The sequence below is a fragment of the Anolis carolinensis genome, chromosome 1, assembly GCF_035594765.1.
Source record: "Anolis carolinensis isolate JA03-04 chromosome 1, rAnoCar3.1.pri, whole genome shotgun sequence".
NCBI lineage: Eukaryota > Metazoa > Chordata > Lepidosauria > Squamata > Dactyloidae > Anolis > Anolis carolinensis.
This window is the reverse complement of record NC_085841.1, coordinates 299,369,526-299,391,796: the sequence shown is the minus strand read 5'-3', so window position 1 is coordinate 299,391,796 and position 22,271 is coordinate 299,369,526. Positions and strand designations below refer to the sequence as shown.

Here is a 22,271-nt window from a genome sequence, read left to right as displayed (position 1 = left end):
ACTTATCCAAGCTAAACAGGCTGGCAGAAGCTTGGATAAGCGAATATCTCGGATAATAAGGAGGGATTGAGGAAAAGGCTATTAAACATCAAATTGGGTTATGATTTTACAAATTAAGCACCAAAACTTCATGTTATACAACAAATTTGACAGAAAAAGTAGTTCAATATGCAGTAATGTTATGTTGTAATTACTGTATTTACGAATTTAGCACCAAAATATCACAATATATTGAAAACATTGACTAGAAAAATGGCTTGGATTATCCAGAGGCTTGGACAAGCAAGGCTTGGATAAGTGAGACTCTACTGTATATAGATATGTTATTATCATTATATCATTTTTTGGTACATTTTCAGATCTTTTTTTCTTTCTTTATTCATTTTGGATTTTTTTTCAACTCATAGAATTATTTCCGCCCCCCCTTTCTAGCTTTTTAAAGATCTTTCCTCCCCACCCACTTTCCATACTCTATTGAACGTGAAAACTCAGTTTAAAAGTACTAAATTGGTGTTGGGTAATATATCTTGAGCAATAATATGTTGGAAGACAGATATAAATGCCCACCTTCGCTGGCCCATAAGGTCTCTTTTTACAAAAAGGAATAACCTATACTTAACACATAAAATCAATGTAAACATCACTAGAACCTCTTGCCTATGCCACATATAAAGGCACGATTTCATATTGACAGGTCTGAAGTTGTGGAGCAGTAGCTGTATCTGCAAATAATATCTGAAAAGTTAATTGTACGAAAACCACAATATCACCCTCGCTCACCTCCACTTAACACCAGTATATCTGGATTCTGATCACTTTCTTTCCTCCTCTTGATTAACTAAAAAGTGTAATGGATATCATAGAGGGAAAGATGTTTGTCCAAATTCAGTGTGTATCTTTTGTAATGCACAAAAGGAGTGAAAATATATATTTAGTTAAGAAAATGCTGTACTGACTAACCCAACTCCAATAGCAGTATTTTGTTCCAAATTCTAATAGTGCTATATTTCAACTTTATTGTTCAAATATCTTCTAACATATAGTACAAAACCACTGTGCAGAGCATAAAGGCATACAAGTAGGCCACTGCTTTTCCTGTGCCCCCCAGAATTTTCTTCAGTCATGCCAATCTCAGGTCCAAAAGAATTTAAGAGATGACAAAGTATTCAGTTCTTGAATGCAGATACAAAATGCTGAGAAATTTATCAAGATGAAATTACTAGTTTTCCTTTCGTTTCTTGAGCAGATTATTTTTTGCATACATGAGTAGTCTTGTTGTCACCTCATCAGTCATCCACTTTGGCATAATCTGTAACAGCCAGACCTAAAAATGGTGGGGAGAAAGAGACTCATGATCCAACATCTAAAGACTGACATAGCTATCATAGAATCACGAGGCTGGAAGAGACCACACGGGCAATCTAGCCCAACCCCCTGCCATGTAGGAAAAGTATTTGCTCCCCACTAATAGTAATGATATAATATTTTGGCCACCACTTTTATTTACACACACTTGATACCGAACAAGACTATAATTGTATCTTCCCCTATGTGTTCCTCAAAATGACATAAAGAGGTATATTGTCTGGAGGAATGCATACAAGTCCAAGTAAGCAGTGCTTTCCAGGTCACTCTTCTAGATGTTTACAGACTGCTAACTACTGTTACAATTCAGAAAGATTATACAGATCCACATTTTCATCATATATTCTATACACATAATAAAAGTGAAAACATGTATGTGTGTGTGACTGGGGTGCCCACTTACACAGACAAACTCCTGCCTCTACAAATAGCTATAGCTCCCACTACTCAGGAGATACCAAAGGCCATCCCTCCAATGACATTGCATGTTATAGCGAGTGCTGTGAACATGTCCAAGAGCTCTGCCAATGTACTCCACAAACACTATAATGCCCACCACCCAAGTGAAGGCTTTTCATCCTAGATTTTCTGTTTTTCCTCCAGCACAGACATCCCAGTGTTTCTTACCCTCTCAATTGGTGTGGAATTTGCATGACCCCCACCCACTGCTTCTCCCTTAACCCTTTCCTATTCTTTTTTATGGTAAACAGCTAACAGAGGAATTGATCAGCAACTGAACATACTAGAGAGATTTGGGGAGAATTCACCATGATTTATAGGAGTTGTAGGTACTGTGATGTATAGTTCACCTGCAATCAATGAGCACTCTGAACTCCACCAAAGATGGAATTGGGACTTGTAGTTTACCTTAGAGCCAGAGAGCACACCGAACCCCACCGATGATGTATCTAGAGCAAACTTACCCAACATAACAAACTTTAAGTACTGATGAAGTTTTTTGTTAACCTGGCATGATGTGAATTGTAGTTCACCCACAACCGTAGGCATTTAGTGCAATTAAAAATTGACTTTTTCAAATAACTCAGACAACGCTGGGCACCCAAGCTAGTATATAATAATAGCAATCAACTTAAAAAAAAACATACCAAAAATTCATGAAATGGATATCCAGCAGTTTCAGACACAAGGCCAACTGTGTTGATGGCATATTTTACAAAGCGTTCAGGCATAGGTCTAAACATGTTTGGTCTAGGAATGTTAGCCATTTTTGTAAAAATCAAATCCGGCACAAAATTCTGAAAATAATAATAAAAGAAATAAAGATTGTGGTAAATACTATCATACCTGGAAACAGATTTCACTGTAGATGACTAGACTTTATTTGTTTATTATTTACTTCATTTCTATCCCACTCTTCTCACCCTGTGGGGGACTCAGAGTGGCATATATCATATGTCTAGGCAAAAATTCAATGCCTCATTATACATAAATGAATAAAACCATATAAAATCACCAAAATCAATAAACATATAAATACACATTAAAACCCCTTAAACATATGAAAACAAGAAACCCCCACACAGATAACGCATTGCACCAATCCCTTAATCATAATTCGGCTGCTTCACTTCTAACTGTGTCGTGATAAGATGTTAAACTGCATTTCTGTCACTCACCGAAGACCTGCCAGGTTTTAACTTGTTTCCTCACATAATGTGTCTCATGTCTCTCTCTCAATATTTTAACATAGAAGAGGCTCCTGAATAAAACATTAGTGCCAGCACTACTAGAGGAGGCGAGTTCGAATCCATATTTTTAGTGGCAGCAGAAACCAAAGCCTCTGCAATGTTGGCAATTTGAAAAATCCTCTCTAAATTCTATATTTTTAAAAGCCAATCTTCTATAACATTCAATAGTTAAATGAGCTGTCAGAATCTAAAACACGAATGATGACCTATCTTTTTTCACAGGCTTACCCACTCAATTCTAACTATGAATTTGAAAATTTATATTTTATTAGTATTGGTGTTTTAATTTTAGTTCTGTGTATTTAATATCCTTGTGCTTTATCTGTGTTTTAACTATGATGTACCTCACCTCGAGCCACGAGGAGAGACAAATCAAATTATGATGATGGTGATTATGATTATTAGACTTTCCATGAAAAGGCCATGAGAAATGAAAACACCCTGTTTATATCTGGCTGCCCCCAAAATTGATTTAGGAATGATAACAAGAGTAAGCTGGTATATTTAAAGTTATTGCAATCTATGTTACCAATTTAATGACACCACAATACATGATTCCAGTACGAGTTATACTCACTTGCACAATGATACCTTTGTCTTTGTATTCTACATTGATACAGTGACTGAAGTACTTCACAAAAGCCTAAAAACATGCAAGAGGAGAAGCATCTTATGAATTCAGTATATGCAGAACTGCCCATATAGTAATATTCATTACTTAAAGGAATAAATCCAGCATCCTACACGGGTCAGCTTTGGGTGGAATGTAAGAACTCTACCAAAAGAGAAGTACACATGTACACTGGCATGCTATCATGGCCAATCAGATGTTTCTATGTATGAGCACTTTCTATAACTTCCAGAACTATATTGTTTTCTGTTTTTTAAACACTTTGATATGCTAAAAACATTCATAATCATTCTTTTGTTCTTATTTTCATCTGCCTTAAATAGAATGAATGGGACGATGATCACAGCTGAAAACTACACACACTACAATGGGAAGAGATCCGTATCACATCTTGACTACAACACATTAAATATCAAAAAGCTATATATCTACCTTGGTTGCTGTATAAACGGTTATAAACGGAGCCCCATAAACTGCAGCAATAGATGACATATTCAGTATGACTCCCTTGGATCTGAAAAAGGTTTTCAACCATTTTTAAAGAAACCACAAGAAACAGCAGAAATAAAACTTTCTACAGGACTCAAATGATTTTCTCAGAAAAACCCATTCTATACAATACAGGCAGAAAAACTTCCAAAGTGGAGGCTTTCTGTCTTTCCTGCCCAGTGTGCTCTAAATCCCTGGAAAACAACAACTGGAGGTGACTTTCCATATACTGTAATGAAAACTTCAGGATTTTGAAAACTCTTTGGAGGTTCAAACTCAACTGTCTCTGACCAGCAAGAACCAGGGTTTACCTGCACCCTAGAAGTCTGTGTGTTCATGAAGCATGGAACCCAGAGGTTTTAATGTTCTCCTTCCTACTGAAGAGGAACAAACTCCAAAAGTGACACTTTTACCTTTTCAGAAAAACTACCTACCTTTTGTAGCAGTGGAAAGCTTCTACAAGAGCAGCATATGCCCTAGCTGCATTGTCAGAAAAATAATTACCACTGGAAGCCTGTATGCACACTTTCTTCTACCTATCATATGACTACACCTTTTACTCTATGCCCATTTTGCTTCGATTGATTTTCAGAAATGGCTCTGAGAAGGTCATTCCAGGAACACCCCAGGAATTGCAGCCATCCCACAGAATACCAGGTTGGTGAATTTGCAAGATGAGAGAGATTGGCTTTTGGATTTCATTTTAAAAAGAAATTACCACAACAGTGAAATGGAAAGTAAGTAAAGAAGGGAATCAAATGGCAATAGGATTTGATCACCAGATGATTCATGTACCCAAAACCATGGTTCACAGATGTTTAGGCAGTGCTGCTAAAACATGGAAGCCGGGTGATTAGTCATGGTAATATTTTTTCTAAGAAAGGATTCTCCCCTATAAATAATTATGGCTAGCGTATATATGACTCACCTTTTCACCATGCTAGGCAGCACCAATTGTGTCATCTGGGAAGGAAAAAAAACCAGCAAATTTTGACAGAGGAAAGTCACTGAAATATAATTAATGCTATTATCTTAGACACATATGTGGGAATAAATGTCACTAAAATGAAACTTTTATCAAGTAAACACTGTGTAACTAAAATGTATAGTTTAAGGCTGCATCTCCTTAATAATTAGTCAGAAGAAGGCAACGTAGTTGTGGACTGTTTTCCTTCTGTCCTTGGGGCACAATTCCAAGTGAACTGTAGTAGCATCAAGGATAGCAGATTCCAGTGGAACCCAGATCCATTAAAATAGGTGTTATGAGTTATTTAAGTATCTCATAAATAACAGGCCCATCTGCAGTCACAATTCTTTAAAAAATACTATGGATCAATGGTTATCAATATTGTTGAGTTACTGTTCTGAGAATGCCTCATAATTGTCCACACTGAGAGCTAAACTTTAACAATATTTTGGAATCAAATTATCTATCTGCAACAATAGTTATGTTAGTTTCTATCAATAAAAACAAACACTACTCCATCTCCTAAAATTATCCCATAAATGGTACTTACCTTACATACAGATATGCAATTAATGTTTATCATGTTGTCAATTAGCTGTAAAATAAAAAAGAAGAACAGAATACTGTAAGCTCTTGATATAAACGAAAAGAAAATCATGCTGAACTGAGTGTGAGAGTAGAGTGCTGCAGTGTTTCATTTTTAAAAAAATGTTTTTATTAAGTGTTTCTATACATAGAAAGAGTTTTGAAATGAAACAATTTAAGCAAAAAAAAGTTGTCCATTATCAAATAAGCTATTCATGTCTATATTTAGCTACCAGCAGAAAAGATTGAGATTTTCTAGTTTGGGGGTTATGAAGGAATCCCAATAACAGAGACGATGGGGATGGAAGTCTACCATGATAATAGTGATGAGTCATACGGAGAAAGGAAATGCATGGTTGATGCTTACTATACATAAATCTAGAAATTCCGGTCAGAAAAAACAGTCAAAAAACCTGGGTTGACTTATCTACAGGTCAATGTGAATAACTTATCAAAAAAGAAACCATCTTGTTCTCTGTGGAGAAAGTTAAAAGGTAAGAACTTAATCCATCCTGGAAAAACCATCACTCCTTTCTAGTCTCTCTCCTGTGCCTCTGCTTCTGGCCTTTATGAATGCCTGGGTGGGAAAACGGCAATGACAACCTGAGGCAGTTGACTTCTGAAGCAGCATTGGTGATTTCCCCTCTCTGCAGAATGTCTCTCAATTTATCCATGGATCATATCAAAACCTAGCCTAGACTTACATACACGAGTTGACACACAAATCAGCTTGCTAACCTACTATCCTTTCTGGCCTAGTGATGCTAATATTACCAGGTCACACCATAACATTGATACCAATGTACTTTAAGCAGAATTGAAAAAGTCTAAATTTGACAGTATGCTCAGATTTGCAGTATGCTTGTTAAGAGTCAGACGCCAATTAGCGAACAAAAATAGAGTTTATTCAGCAGATAAGCCAAAATGTAATGTTAACACAGAAAAAACCTTGAAACACTTCACTATCAGTGCTTCAAGAGCAGTTCAAACAAAAATATAATTCAGCAACACAAGCAGGTAAAAACAAAGCTAAACAAACTTAGTGCAAACTGCACTTTCTGAGTCCAAGCCCTGCCAGCCGGCTCTGTAGTTTTCAAAGGAACAGTTCCCAAAAGAAAACACCAAATTGGTCAGGAAACAAACAAACAAACAAAGAATGCAGTAGACTGCTTCCACAATGTGGATAAAGCCGAAGGCTCCAAAAGGATGGAGAAAAGACGTCGTCCGGGATTCCAAGGTCAGGTCAGGAGATAACAGCGGTGTCCAAAGAGCAAGCCAGGAGTCAAAAGCCGATAGTAGTAATCAATCACAGGGCGAAGGCAGTAGCAAGGTCAAATTCCGATCCAAGGTCTGAAGAGGGTGCAGTCATCCAAAACAGGTCCACGATAAGACACAGCGAGAGCCAAGCTAGGTGATAACAGCAGATTCAAATCATAGTCCAAGTCCAGTCTTCATGGAAACACAGAGATCCCAATGGCGCCTCAGCAACACCTTGCCACACGCAAAGTGCAGTGGCCAAACATTCCCATTTTATTCCCCTTCCTCCTGGGTGACCAAACACTCACACCCAAACACCAGGTGTCCCAAATCTACTCAGAGTCTGAGCTCTACACAGCTAGAGCTCGTGGATTTGGAGTACCTAGCAATTCGTCGGAGTCCCAATCATCCTGCCCACACTTAGCCCCATGAACACTTAAAGAACCATCCTCCCTTCTCCAAGCATCCCAATTGGGATCAGCTCCTGCAGAAACCCCAGGTTCAGAAGTATCCATAGACCCCAAATCCCCAGACATCTCCGGTGGCTGTGCCCATTCAGTGCCCGCTTCCCCAGCCACCATCTGTTCCTCAGCATCTATCTCCCCATCTGAATCTTCCTCAGAAGATCCCCCATATAGCTCTCTAAGTCGCTTCCTGCGCAACTCCTCCAGTGAACACTCATCACGAGGGTTTTTTCTTCTTCAAATTCCATCCCCATCAACCATAATCCCCGAAGGCGCAGTCACAACAATGCTACATTCAGTATGCTTTACTAGAAACTACCCATCATTCATTTCACAAATACTCGTGTAAAATTTTTAAAGTGCAATTACCATAATGAAGATATCGGTAATATTATATGGAACAGAATGATATGCAGTTGAAGAAATCCTGTATTCCAAGATCGGCAAAGCAGCCCTAAGTCCTGATTCTTCTGTAATGTGACACAGTTATAAAAATATTTTTGAACACAATAAATGTAGAAGGGGAAAATACTTACTTTATCGAGCTCTGGGACATCAAGGAAGCGGTCAGGAACAGGATAACCAATACCCACGTTGTTTACTGAAACAAACATATTTGAATAAGACTACTAAGGTATGACACACCAAAATAAAATTGTGCATAATAGTATCTTCAACTATTTTCTCAGCTCTTTAAGCCTTGTTTTCTTAATTTCTAAGGTCTGTAATCTGTTTACACCTGAGTTCTTTAGCAATTGAATTATGAAAATCATTTCTCAAATGGAATAGAAAGACAGAACAAGTCATTCTCAATTTAATAAAGCATGGCTGAAAAGATGAAACATAGTGTTAGTAGAAGTCTGAAACTGAATTGCATTATAGTACTAGAACAATATCTATTTGGACCATATTCACATCATTTTGGAAAACACTTTTCAAATGGAATGAAAAGATAGGTCCAGTCCTGAAATCACTATACCACACTGGATCTCCTTATTTCTGGCTTTCTTAAACTTTGCACTGCCTTCTCACCTTGAGCATTGGCTCTCTTGAACTTTCTACCTGAAGGAAAATATCAAGATAACTGCTGTAAGGATATCCAGACTCATTTCTAATGCATAAAGGGCACAAGATCCTTTTGGGTAGAATAAGCTGCTCTTAATAACAGTGCAATATTTTCCATGGTTTAAGTTTTTGTTAGATTGCAAGATTTCAAACTTTGTTCCAAAAGGAGCTGATGCAACAGAAATGAGTAGTTTGGCAGGATATTATTTGGAACAAAATAATAAAGATTCTTAAATAGAAAAAATACAAACCTAAGATACCAATCTCAAGGCCTTCCAGGCCTGCTTTTATGTTACTGTAAATAGTTTCTCGATTTTGAAAATCAGCAGCAATTGTTTTTGTTTCCACCATGAATTTGTCTCCTGAAATGAAGCACAACACAGAGTATAAGCAAACATGTGGTACTTTATCTTAATAGTATTTCAATCAAGAAGAAACAACTAAAGCAACAAACTGAAACATTCCAGCAAGAAAAATAATGCTCCTCTGTAGTATATGCACTTTTATTATATAAACATTATTCTGAAATGTTACATTTTCCCAATCTTTGGATTCAGACAGTCATCAACCTTTGGTTAATAAAATGTTGAAGCAACAGCATTTGAATTTCCCTTTATTACTGAGGTGGAAGGCAGAGCAAAACAGTAGACTTGCTTAACGGTAGGATATTTCTATTATCTTGCAGAGGTCCCTCAACTGCTACTCACCCCCACATCAAATGCTGAAATTTTGATAAATGGCTGTGGCAAGAAAAGGCATATTCTTCCCTTCAGCAAGGTACTTCCCATATGTTAATTAGTACCCAAACAAGGAGTACAAAAGTACTAACATGCAAACATTGCAAGAATAATGGCAGTGGTGTTATCTCTTGGTTGGAAGAGTGTTAAGCAGGCTGTCATGAGTTCCCAGTTCTGGTTTAGTTTCCCATCCAAACCAGTGCAGAGGGCCACATAACATTTCTACCATATGCTCAGCTGGAATTGTTCCTTACAGAGAAAAAAAATGGAGTTTGTGAGACAATTAATAGTTTTAGAGAACATTTGTGAAGCACCGTAGTATGTGAAATAATTCTTCTTTTTGCGGATTGATGCTTGTCAAAGTGAGACACTTGTCCAAAGTGTCTCACTACGGTGCTTCACAAGTGTTCTCTAAAACTATTAATTGTCTCACAAACTCCATTTTTTTTCTCTGTAAGGAACAATTCCAGCTGAGCATATGGTAGAAACGTTATGTGTAGTGTAAAGTTTGCATAGTGTAAAGTATGCATAGTGTTATGTGTAGTGTAAAGTTATGTGTTATGTGTAGTGTAAAGTTTGCATAGTGTAAAGTATGCATAGTGTAAAGTTTAAACACATTCCCCAAGTTTCAAATAAATCATCCAGCCATGCATTGTTGTATGGAGATGAGAAGACCAACAAGAATAATAGAGTTGGAAGAGACCACATGGCCATCCAGTCCAACTCCCATTATTGAAAAGCACAATCAAACACCCCTGACAGAGGGTCATCCAGCCTCTGTTTAAAAATCTCATAAGAAGAAGTCTCCACCACACTCTGAGGCAGTGAGTTCCACTGTTGAACAGCTCTTACAGTCAGGAAGTTCTTTCTAATGTTCAAGTGGAATCTCCTTTCATGCAGATAATCTCAAAATGTAAGGACTTAAAGTACAATGTATTACAAAATTCTCTAGATGTTAGACTACCACTCCCTTATCATTGGCTATGCTGGCTAGGCCTTGTGATAGCTGACATTCAAAATATCTTAAAGGGCTGAAATTTCCCGTTCCATGATTTAAAGTGCTACATCACTTAATTTTACTTCTGAATATATTCATGAAGAAAAATACTCACTTATATCACTGGCAACTTGATCTAGTTTTTCCTGAGATCTGCTGATAAGAACCACCTTCATTCCACGCTTTGCCAACTGAAAAAACAAATAGTGAGAGATTCAAGATAGTCTGTCAAAGCACTATGGTAGTAGTCCAATATATGAACAGTTCCTGTCTGATCCTCAGTTTCATGACCCCTGAAAGCATTAGCCAAAAGAAACAAAGAGAGGCAGGACACAAGGGGGCAACTATGGATTTCACAAATAACTACAGTTACATGTAAGCAACCTGTCCTTTGCTTCACAGTTTCTGTGAATCACACAAATGGGATACTAGTAAGCTACTACCATAGGAGGTAGGGCATCAGGCTACAAAGAGGAAAACAACAGCTCTCTCAAATCCAGTGTCACTCTGAGACCTTGAGTGAGATCTGCATAAGTCAATTCCCTGAACCATGTGGCAGCCTTGCACACATTGTGGAGTGGGATGGCTTTCAGGAAGGCAGATATTGTAGCCATCACTCTTGTTCAGTGGCTTCTAATTTCCGATGAGGCTCTTGTCAGCTAGGTCATATGCCAGGCAAATGGTAGAAATGGTGCCCATTTGGAAGGGATGAAAAACCCCAACATTTTGAGAGAATAGCACAGAAAGAATCTCATGAATGAAGGTGTTGATGTGCAGAATTACTTCTTGAAATGAAACACCAAGGAGGAATTAAAGGCAAGGGTTGATTAGACTGAGAGTGTTCTTGGACAAGGTTGGTGGATATCACTTAAAGTATGGTGTAATGAACCCAAATGACAGTTTCTTGGGGGAAGTGGAGTTGTTTCATTGGCAGATGTTAGGCTTTCTTGTTTTGGAGTGTTGACAACTGTTGCAAAGACTTTATTGCCAAATGAACCGATGATGCTGGATAGTGACAATGGAGACGTTGATTATATTGAAGAGATAGATGTCAGTAGATCAGGCCAGCATGCCCGAATCACATGCAATTCGACTGCACAGAGGAGGCATTTAGTGTGGCCATTTTTGTCATGGATCATTTCACTAAAGCCACTAGGAAACAAGCTGAGTCTGGGGAGCCAGAAAGACAGAGTAGTCAAACAGTCCAAGGTGTCTAAGTGCCACATGGTGAAAAAGAGGCCAAGCAGTATGGAAAAGCAGAGAACAATCTAACAAAGAGCATCAAAACCAAAAGTACCAAATACTCAAAAAAGTTCCTAGGTGTTGCTGCTGTAGCCAACGAAAAGGTAGGGGTAATCAGGCAGGAACTGCCCATATATGGCACATGGAGAGTAGGTGGAGTGACCAATAAAATGTCTCAAAAAAACTCTATAGGGTTTCAAATGGTGCTGTGCACAGGTGATGGATACCCATTTGTGTGCTTCACAGAGACAATGAAGAAGAAATGATACCTTACCTCTTCTGCAAAGGCTTTTCCAACTCCATCAGTAGCTCCTGTTACAACTATAGAAAGCCAAGGAAAAAAGAAGAGAGGAGTTAGAGTACAGTAAGATTTCATATTGTGTATGAAGGCTTTATAAGTTTGACACAATGACTTGACTTTCTAAAAGTAGTTTTTTAGAAGAAAAATAGGACGTGGTTCCTCCCCATGTTTTCTGTTGATTATGATTTAGTTTAGCCTATTAAATGTTCAACCAATAAATAGAGCTTACAAATACACTGTACTAATTTCATGCACAATAAATCTCTCAGCATTTCCAATGGAACCTCCGATGGCCTAGGGGATAAAAGCCTTGTGATTGAAGATTGGGTTGCTGACCTGAAGGCTGCCAGGTTCGAATCCCACCCGGGGACAGTGCAGATGAGCTCCCTCCATCAGCTCCAGCTCTATGTAGGGACATGAGAGAAGCCTCCCACAAGGATGGTAAATCATCAAAAACATCCAGGCGTCCCCTGGGCAACATCCTTGCAGACGGCCAATTCTCTCACTCCAGAAGCAACTCCGGTTGCTCCTGACACGAAAAAAAGCATTTCCAATAACTAAATATAGTTGACTTGAAAGAAGATGCACAAGTTTACACAACTAAGTCAAACCAGAAAGCAACTCCTTTACAAAAGAGTTAAAAACTCCCCTACAGTTCAACTATTGTTTATTATTGTGTGTCTTGAAGTAATTTCTGATTTAGGTCAAACCTAAAGCTATCATGGAATCGCTTTTGTATTGGTTCAGAGGGGGTTTGCCACTGTCTTCCCCTGTAACGAAGAGTGTGTGACTTGTATGGGGGCTCCTGTGTCTGAGTTGGAATTCAAACCCTTGCCTCATTGTCTCTCCCTCTCCCTTTCTCTCAAAATAAAGTTGTAAAGTATTAACTAAATGGAAGCTCATTTAGGGACATGTTAGCTCTGAAATATTTCATTCTGCTGGTATCAACATAGACTTTCAAGGAATCTGTGAGCAACATGGTGATAACCCAGAACTAAACCATCCAAAACGCGAATATACTTACCAGAACAACATTCCCCACCCCAGCATACATTCATATCATGCTGATATATAAAGACTAGAATAGTTGTATCAGTGATTAATTAATGCTAAGTAAAAAGGTATCATCTTGTAATACAAAGAGACACATTTCTCTTCACCTCACATTATGCAATACTTGGTGTATTTAGATCTCTGAATGTCTAACAATCTTAATTCGCTGATTAAATAACTGTTGACATTGTGACTGAAACATCTGTCATAATTTTTGTACTGACATTAGTAACACATAATGGGATGCATAATTTATCTCTGCATCTCATTATGCATTTCTTGGTGTATTCTGATATCTGAGGCCCCCTTTACACTGCCATATAAACTGTAATTATATACTTTGAACTCCATTTGGTAACTAAATAATTGCAGGCCTTGTTGCTGCAACAATCTAATTCTTGAACCAATGCTAATAATGCATAATGGGATGTACAGACATTTGTCTCCGCATTCCATTATGCATTATTTGGTGCATTCTCATACTGGAAAGCCTCTATTTGATGACTAAACAAATGCCAACTTTCTGGCTGCAACATCTGCCCTAATTATCAAACTTCTACTTTAATCCCCTAGTTAGAGATCTGAAAAAGAATTCTAGAAAACCCAATGTTTGTATACATTTATGGCATTTTGCTTTTTCCTATTAAAAGCTTTTCCCAATGAGAATTTTGTTTAATCTCACAGGCTATTGTGCTCTTTTTAGAAATACAAACAAGTAATCTTATCTGGAAAAAATAGAATGCAGGTGCTTTTGTACCCTCAAAATTTTTCTGACATATGGAAACGCTAAGGAAATTTATTATTGGATGTTGTTGGAAAGATCTGTTCATAGGGGAAAGGACTGGCTTTATTTTGAGGATGAGAGAGTGTGATTTGCCAAGGGTCACCTCGTGGCATCCCTTGGTCAAGCAAGAAACTGAATCTTGGTCTCTCAAGTCATGATCCAATGCTCAGTTCCTACTTTGGAATGGAGTATTGACTGTTTTGTCGAAGGCTTTCATGATCGGAATCACTGGGTTGCAGTGAGTTTTCCGGGCTATGTGACCATGTTCCATCATCATCATCATCATCATCATCATCATTTAATTACTTATTAATCGCCCTCCATCCACGATGCTCTAGGCGATTTACAAGATAAAATTGTAAAGGATAAAAATACATACATACAAATATTGATAAAAATTAAAATAGATTAAAAGCTCTAGTAAAGAGCCATGTCTTGAGTGCTAGGGTAAAAGGCCCTAACTCACGCATGGCTCTCATATAGGGCGGCAAGGCATTCCATAAGGCAGGGGCAGAAACAGAAAAAGCTCTGCGCCTGGTCCTCTCCAAGTGCACTTCTCTAGGACCCGGTACATAGAGTAAGTCTCGTTGGGATGGTCGTTGTGACCTCCGATGATGGGAGAAGGAGAGACGGTCCCTAAGATACAATGGGCCCTGGCCATAAAGAGTTTTAAAAGTCAGGACTAGCATTTTATATAGACCATGGTAATCAGTTGGAAGCCAATGCAGATGCTGCAGCACTGGTGTTATGTGGCATTTCATGGGTGTTCTTGTGAGTAGCCTGGCTGCCGCATTCTGAACAATACGGAGCTTCCAGGTCGTGGATATCGGAAGGCCAATATACAGGGCGTTGCAATAATCCAGCCTAGATGTGACCATGGCATGGATGACTATTGCCAGAGCCTCATCAGATAGATAGGGTGCCAATTGCCTCGCTTGTTGTAGGTGGGAAAAGGCCTGTTTGCTGGCAGCAGCGACCTGAGCTTCCATTGTCAGCTGCGAATCTAAAACGACACCCAGGCTCTTAACTGAAGGCGAAGGAGATAGGGCAGCACCATCGAAGGTGGGTAGCAAGTGGGTCAGACCAGTCGAGCGGCCCTGCCAGAGAATCTCAGTCTTCGCCGGGTTCACCTTCAATCTACTAGCATGTAGCCAGTTCGACAGAGCCTCCAGACATAAGGTGAAATTGTCTGGTATTGACATTGCTCCAGGCTCCAAGTGCAGAAGGAGTTGGGTGTCGTCTGCATATTGATAGCAGTCTAGGCCAAAACTCCGAGCCAAAGTAGCAAGGGGTCTAACGTAGATGTTGAAGAGAAGAGGGGAGAGAATTGCACCTTGGGGTACCCCACATAGGAGGGGAGATCTGTCAGAGACTTGACCCATATACTCCACGCATTGGCTCCGGTTTCGCAGAAATGAGTTGAACCAATTGAGGGCCTGACCGCGAACTCCGGACATGGCGAGACGGTGAATCATTAGATCGTAGTCAACGGTGTCAAATGCTGTGGTAAGGTCGAGAAGTACCAGTAGCGCTGATCCGCCGCTATCAGACTGGCGACGAAGTTCATCTGTGATGGCAACCAGGACTGTCTCCGTCCCATGGCCAGGGCGGAAGCCTGACTGGAAAGGGTCCAGGCCGGCTGTATCATCCAGAAATTGTTGCAATTGTCCCAGCACAGCCCGCTCTATCATCTTACCCAAGAATGGGAGGTTGGAAACAGGACGATAGTTGGCAAGGGTCATGGGATCCAAGCTAGGCTTCTTTAGCAAGGGACGAACCCTTGCCTCTTTTAGGTTGTCCAGGAAGACAACTCAAGAGAGCCATTGATAATATTACTCAACGGATCGAGTAGACCTTCCAGGCAGCTCTTCACCAGCCAGGAGGGACACGGATCAAGGGAACAGGTGGTTGGTTTTGCAGCAACTAGGATTCTAGCAACATCTTCCTTGTCAAGCGGAGTAAATCGGTCAAAGATAGGCCCACTAAGCGGCCACAAAGTCTCAAGCTCACTTAAGGTATCAACTGTAGGGAGCAGTTTCTGCCGAAGCACGGTGATTTTATCAGTGAAAAACTTCTGGAATGCCTCTGCTGTAAGAGCCGTGGTTGCTGGGTTTTGGACTAAGGGAGCCGGACTGGTCAAAGCATGAACGATTTTGAATACTTGAGCTGGGTGCGATCTAACAGAGGCTATTAAGGAGGAATTGTAAGATTTTTTAGCATCCTTGACGGCTGATTCGTAGGACCTGCGAAAAGCCTTGAAAGCGGACAGTGACACCTCGTTGGGTTTCCGTCGTCACCGATGTTCCAGCCGCTTTCGTGCTTGCTTCATCGTCCGTAGCTCATTAGTGTACCAGGGGGAGCGATTCCGGTGAGGGCGAAGGAGGCGTCTTGGGGCAATCTCATCCAAGGCAGCCAACAAACTGACGTTCCAGGTGTTGACTAGCTCATTGAGAGTGACGCACGCAGTTCCCAGGCCCTTAAGGGCATTCAAGAACCTAGCAGGTTCCATGAGTCTCCTGGACCGAGCAAAGATTGGTGTGGCAGGATGGGGAGGAGGAGATGGAATCTCAATCCGGGCCTTCAGGACAGCGTGATCAGACCAGGGAACATCAATTACCGCAGATAGAGATGTTTGTACTCCGATATTAAAAATCAGGTCCAAAGTGTGGCTGGCCCGATGAGTAGGGCGAGTCTTGAGTAGTGAGAGCCCCAGAGCTTCAAAGGTTGGTACTAGGTCCTTAGTCACAGATGAAGATGGCAGTGCCTCGACATGTACATTAAGATGGCAGTGCCTCGACATGTACATGTTCCAGAAGTGTTCTCTCCTGACATTTTACCCACATCTATGGCAGGCATCCTCAGAGGTTTTGAGAAACCTCTGGAAATGAGGCAAGTGGGATTTATATGTCTGTGGAATGTCCAGGGTGAGGGAACACAGAAATGCTGGACCACTCTAACAACCACTATGCCAGGTAACACAGAGAAGCCATTGAAATCCACAAGCATGTGGACCATTTCAAAAGAAAGGGGAAACCATGGAAATGAACATCTGGTTACCAGTATTTAAAAAAAACCCTCTAAAATCAGGACAGTAAATAAAGAACAACACTCAGAAAACAGGAGAATTCCAGACAGGAAACAATCAGGGCCAACTAACACTTCCCAACAAAGGATTCCCCTAGGCAAGAAGCACCCAGGCTTTGAAGCTGCAAAGCCATTCAGTGCTAATCAAAGTGGCCAATTGCAACATTCACACTTGCCTCAGGCAGACAGAAGTTATTTCTCCTACCTGGACATTCACAGACATATAAACCCCACTTGCCCGGTTTCCAACGGACCTCACAACCTCTGAGGATGCCTGCCTTAGATGTAGGTGAAACATCAGGAGAGAACGCTTCTGGAACATGGTCACACAGCCCGGAAAACTCACGGCAACCCAGAGTGTAGACTGTTGCTATCATGACTCAGAATCTCATCATAACAAAACAAATTATGTCTTTGTCACTGGACATGATTCTATGTGTACATCCAGAACCTCACACGTAACAATGACAAGCAAAAAGGGAATAACAGAGAGTTACAAACTAGCAATCATAGAATCATAGAATCCTAGAGTTGGAAGAGACCTTGTGGGCCATCCAGTCCAATCCCCTGTCATGAAGCAGGAAATCGCATTCAAAGCACCCCCGACAGATGGCCATCCACCCTCTGCTTAAAAGCCTCCAAAGAAGGAGCCTCCACCACACTCCAGGGCAGAGACTGCCGAACAGTTCGCAAAGTAAGGAAATTCTTCCTAATGTTCAGGTGGAATCTCCTTTCCTGTAGTTTAAAGCCATTGTTCCGCGACCTAGTCTGCAGGGCAGCAGGAAAAAAAGCTTGCTCCCTCCTCCCTATGACTTCCCCTCACATATTTATACATGGCCATGATGATACCTCTCATCCTTCTCTTCTGCAGGCTAAACATGCCCAGCTCTTTCAGCCATTCCTCATAGGGCTTGTTCTCCAGACCCTTGATCATTTTAGTCGCCCTCCTCTGGACACATTCCAGCTTGTCAACATCTCCCTTCAATTGTGGTGCCCAGAACTGGACACAGTATGATTCCAGGTGTGGTCTGAACAAGGCAGGATAGAGGAATAGCATGACTTCCCTGGATCTTTTTTCCCTGCGGCTTTTTTAGCCGCCGCATCACATTGTTGACTCATGTTTAACTTGTTGTCCAGAAGGACTCCAAGATCTTTTTCACACGTACTGCTGTCCAGCCAGGCGTCCCCCATTCTGTATCTTTGCATTTCATTTTTTCTGCCTAAGTGGAGAGTATCTTGCATTTGTCCCTGTTGAAGTTCATTTTCTTAGTTTCAGCCCAACTCGCTAAAAATCGTTAAAATCGTTTTGAATTCTTCTCCTATCTTCTGGAGTATTAGCTATCCCTCCCACTGTGCACCAAAACTTACACACCAGCGTAAGGCTGTTAGGAGTTGTGGATGCCTGTTCTAGACAGTGAAGTAGACATAATTTGTTTAATGTGCTGTGTTTCTAATCAATGGCAGCAGCACTTGAAATTCCATTCTGAAGTAGGATTTGATAGTCCATTGTAAATTGACTGAAAGAATATAAACATATTTATCTCCATAGTGCTTTTTGAGCATTGAATTATGACTTCTGAGATCGGGATTCAAATCCCCACTTGATCAAGGAAACCCACTAGGTGACCCTTGGCAAGTGATACTCTCTCAGCCCCAAAAGGAGGTGAAGCCAATCCCTCCGCCCTGTGAACAAATCTTGCCAGGAAAACACTGATAAGTTGATCTTAGGGTTTCCATAAATCAAAAACCACTGGAAGACACAACAGCAGCTGCAATCTGTTTTTTCAGATTAGATAACTTGTTATATGTCTAAACAGAGCTATATGGGATTAAGCAAAATCTGTAAGCTTTTGGGTATTCTAGAACTCTTTATCAGGTATAAAACTATTGGACTTCTCCTTTAATCCCCTATTTAGGCCAGAGGCTGCAGCTAGATGGTTGGCATTCATTTAGCCGGTGAATTCAGATTGTTAGACTTTTAAATATGTGAAGATCAAGTGATGCATATTGAGATGCAGAAAACAAATGTCTTTGCATGCTGTAATGCGTTGCTAGCTTTAGTTCAAAAATTAGGTGGATGTTGTCATAATGTCAACAGGTATTTAATCATCAATTTAAGATGGTTAGACTTTCAGATATCAGAATATATCAAGTAATGCATAATGGAATGCAGAGACAAATATATCTGCATCCCATTATGCATTATTAATATTAGTACAAAAATTATGCAAAATGTTGCAGTCATAATGCCAACAGACATTTAATCATCATTTTAAGATCGTTAGACTTTCAGATATCTAAATATATCTGAGAAATGTATAGTGGGATGCAAAGACAAATGTCAGTATTAGAAGATGGTATATTTTTCTAAGCATTAATTAATAATGGACACCCTTATTTTAGTCTTTATATATCAGCATGATGTGTGTTTAAGCATGAGAAAGGGGGAGGGGGAGAGGGAGGGAGGTAGGTTTTTTTTCCCAGTTAAGTATCTTGATGGCTTGATGGTTTGGATGCTTCTAGTTCCTCCAGATCTGTTTTCATTGGCAGAATAAAACCTTTCAGGGCTAAGAGATCCCTAAATAAAACTCCTTTTAGTTAGTAAGACTTTCCATCCCTCTTTCACATATTGAGAGTCAGTCATAGTGCACGTTTCTGACATTTGTGGGCAGTCTTTCTTTCTGTTCTTCAGTGGCCTAAATTCAGTGTGAGTCCAGTTCAGAACAACTACATTGAAATAGATGGGATTTAGATAGTCACTACAAACTTAAGTTGTGTTGATTTCAGTGTGCTTCTCCTTGATAATATTCATATTGGATTCAACATGTGCTTTTAAGTGACCTCCTGTGATACTTAATGAACTTCATGTTAGAGTAGTGACTCGTTACTGAGTAACTCACAACTAAATAAAGTACAGGCAGTGACCAAGTTACAAACAAGATAGATTCTGTAGGTTTGTTCTCAATTTGAATTTACTTGTAAGTTGTAACAGGTACATTTTTAAGTGTAACTCCAGCCAAAATACATATTTTAAAGCTTTGGCTAGAATAGAGAAGGATTAACACTGCTGTGGTGATTGTTTTGCTATCTGTGTCCCTGTTCAGAAGATTTCACATCACTTTCTGTCTCTATGATAATTGGATTTTGAAAAATGTGGCTTGTTGTGGAAATAAGGATTGGAGATAAAGCTTCAGTAGAGACACCCTTTCCCCATGATAACTCTTTCAGGAGTGAATTCCCTTCTCAGGGGCTGGTTTCTCTCACTTCCTGCTGTCTCACCCCTGTTCTTAACTATGAGTCATTTGTAAGTTGGACATTTGGGCTGAAGCCCAAAACACTGGAGGCTCTGAGGTTTGCTCATGCCTGCATTAACAGGATCTCTCGTGCAAACCCGTCGATGGAGGGGAGAAGGCCCTTTCTGGGGAAGAGCCAACTTTTCTGGGCTTCCGCAAATGCCAGCAAAGGGGGAAAGGCCAAGGGGGTGGGAGAGCGAGAGCGCGACTCACCTGCCCAGGCGCCCAGGTGTGGGCCCACCGCCCCCGGGTTCCCTTTGATCCATAGGCGGAAGATGTACCGCACGTAGCGGAGCAGCAGGAAGACCCAGAAGGCGACGACCGCCACCCCCAACCAAAAGAAACGGCTCGTCCATGGACCCCAGGATGCGTCCGCAGCCTCCATGGCGCACAAGCAGCAACTACAACAACAGCAGCAATAACCCCGTTGCCGTTCTTTATATACCAATCCTACAGACGAACCCGCACCGCACAGCTTTAACCAGCGCGCGCGCTTTCCATTGGACTATTGCCGCTGCCCTCCTATACTTTCCCCACGGTCTCCTCCACGTGCCTTTGTTTATCTTCGGAGAAGTTTCTATTGGTGGACACAGCCGTCGCTCAGGAACACAGCGCTGTCTGATTGGGTGGCGCCCTTTTGAGCGGGTGCCTTGAAGAACCAGGTGCTTCTGCTCCTCTTCAGACTCAAAAGCGTGGAAAGAGATGGCGCCACTTCCTCGGGCGGGGAGGAGGCGCCCCAACTTGAATGATGAGGCGGTGACCTGTTTATTTGATGTATTTTTTTTTGAGATCTATGGATATGTATTTTAAAAAATTAGTATAAGTTTATTGTTCACATCTATAGCATGATTAATATTTTACAACTGCATGGGATTAATACAAGGGTGTTTAAAAATTGGCTGCTGTGAGTTTTCTGGGCTGTATAGCCATGTTCCAGCAGCATTCTTTCCTGAAGTTTCGCCTGCATCTATGGCAGGCATCCTCAGAGGTTGTGAGGTCTGTTGGAAACTAGGCAAGTGGGGTTTACATATCTGTAGAATAATGTCCAGGGTGGGAGAAACAACTCTTGTCTGCTGGAGTCAAGTGTGAATGTTGCACTTGACCACCTTGATTAGCATTGAATAGCCTTTCAGCTTCAAGGTCTGGCTGCTTCCGACCTGGATGATCCTTTGTTGGGAGGTGTTAGGTGGCCCTGGTTGTTTCCTGTCTGAAATCCCTCTGTTTTTCTGAGTGTTGTTATTTATTTAATGTCCTGATTTTAGAGGGTTTTTTTTTAATACTGGTAGTCAGATTTTGTTCATTTTCATAGATTTTTTCTTTCTGTTTAAAAATTGTTTGCTTGGTTCCACCTCTTTTATTTTTATCCAGGTTCACTGATCTAGTATTTCTAGATTGTTTGTGTATAAGTAAAATAACACCTTTAGTAACCTCTTCATAAAATGATAGTTAGAAGCACAGGATGATCACCTGTTGAGTCTGGGACAGAGTTTCATTCATTCACACAGGTGTGGCGCTGAATAAAATTCAAGAGGAATATTTCAGAACTTTTAAAAACTACTTCATTTCCATCTGACCCACTTACATTTCTCATAAGGGTGGCTTAGTTTGTATTTCTAGGTCAGTAAAAACAGGAAGCATCCATGAATATAACAATATGGGTAATTCAGAATACGTGTCCTGATCAGGCTAGCCTCCATTCCTGTTTGAATATGGCTTGGCAGCACCTCCCCTTCCTTATGCTAACAAAGCAAGCTGAAATAGAGGGGGCATAACCAGTTTTTCCAAGACCAGGCTCCAAATTCACAACATCAGCTCATCTTAATGTGTTGTCAAAGGCTTTCATTGCCAGAATCACTGGGTTGCTGTACGTTTTCTAAAATCAGGACAGTAAATAAAGAACAGCACCCTGAAAACAGACATGAAACAATCAGGCCAGTTAACATCCCCAACAAAGGATTCCCCCAGGCAGGAATCAGCCAGGCTTTGAAGCTGCAAGGTTTTTCAATGCTAATCAAGGTGATTAGTTGCAGCATTCAAACTTGCCTGCAACAGACAAGAGTTCTTTCTCCCACCCTGGACCTTCCACAGATATATAAAGCTCACTGACCTAGTTTCAAACATACCTCACAACCACTGAGGATGCCTGCCATAGATGTGGGTGAAATGCCAGGAGAGAATGCTTCGGGAACATACAGCCTAGAAAACCCACAGCAACCCAGTCCACTATACTTATTTACTTAGGCGATCC

The 22,271-nt window shown here is 40.5% G+C and overlaps 1 protein-coding gene across 1 annotated transcript; it reads right to left on the bottom strand.

Annotated features, from left to right (window-relative positions):
* Positions 1–996: 996 nt before the first annotated feature.
* Positions 997–20,522, bottom strand: LOC100558055 (very-long-chain 3-oxoacyl-CoA reductase). The gene is made up of 11 exons (XM_008105623.3): positions 20,237–20,522; positions 11,783–11,829; positions 10,382–10,457; positions 8,784–8,894; positions 8,004–8,068; positions 5,712–5,756; positions 5,123–5,157; positions 4,138–4,219; positions 3,652–3,717; positions 2,472–2,621; positions 997–1,324 (listed from the first exon to the last, which is right to left on the bottom strand). Exons 1-11 carry the CDS (start codon positions 20,406–20,408, stop codon positions 1,220–1,222), a joined length of 954 nt encoding a protein of 317 aa, XP_008103830.2. The 5' UTR covers positions 20,409–20,522; the 3' UTR covers positions 997–1,219.
* Between the last annotated feature and the right edge of the window lie 1,749 nt (positions 20,523–22,271).

Coding starts and splice junctions, on each gene's coding strand:
- LOC100558055 (XM_008105623.3), bottom strand. CDS start 20,408: ATGGAGGCTGCGGACGCATCCTGGGGTCCATGGACGAGCCGTTTCTTT. Junction 8,069..8,783: donor CCTTGAGATTGGTATCTTAG/GTTTGTATTTTT, acceptor TGTTTGTTTCAG/TAAACAACGTGGGTATTGGT. Junction 5,757..8,003: donor ATGTCCCAGAGCTCGATAAA/GTAAGTATTTTC, acceptor TTTATTTTACAG/CTAATTGACAACATGATAAA.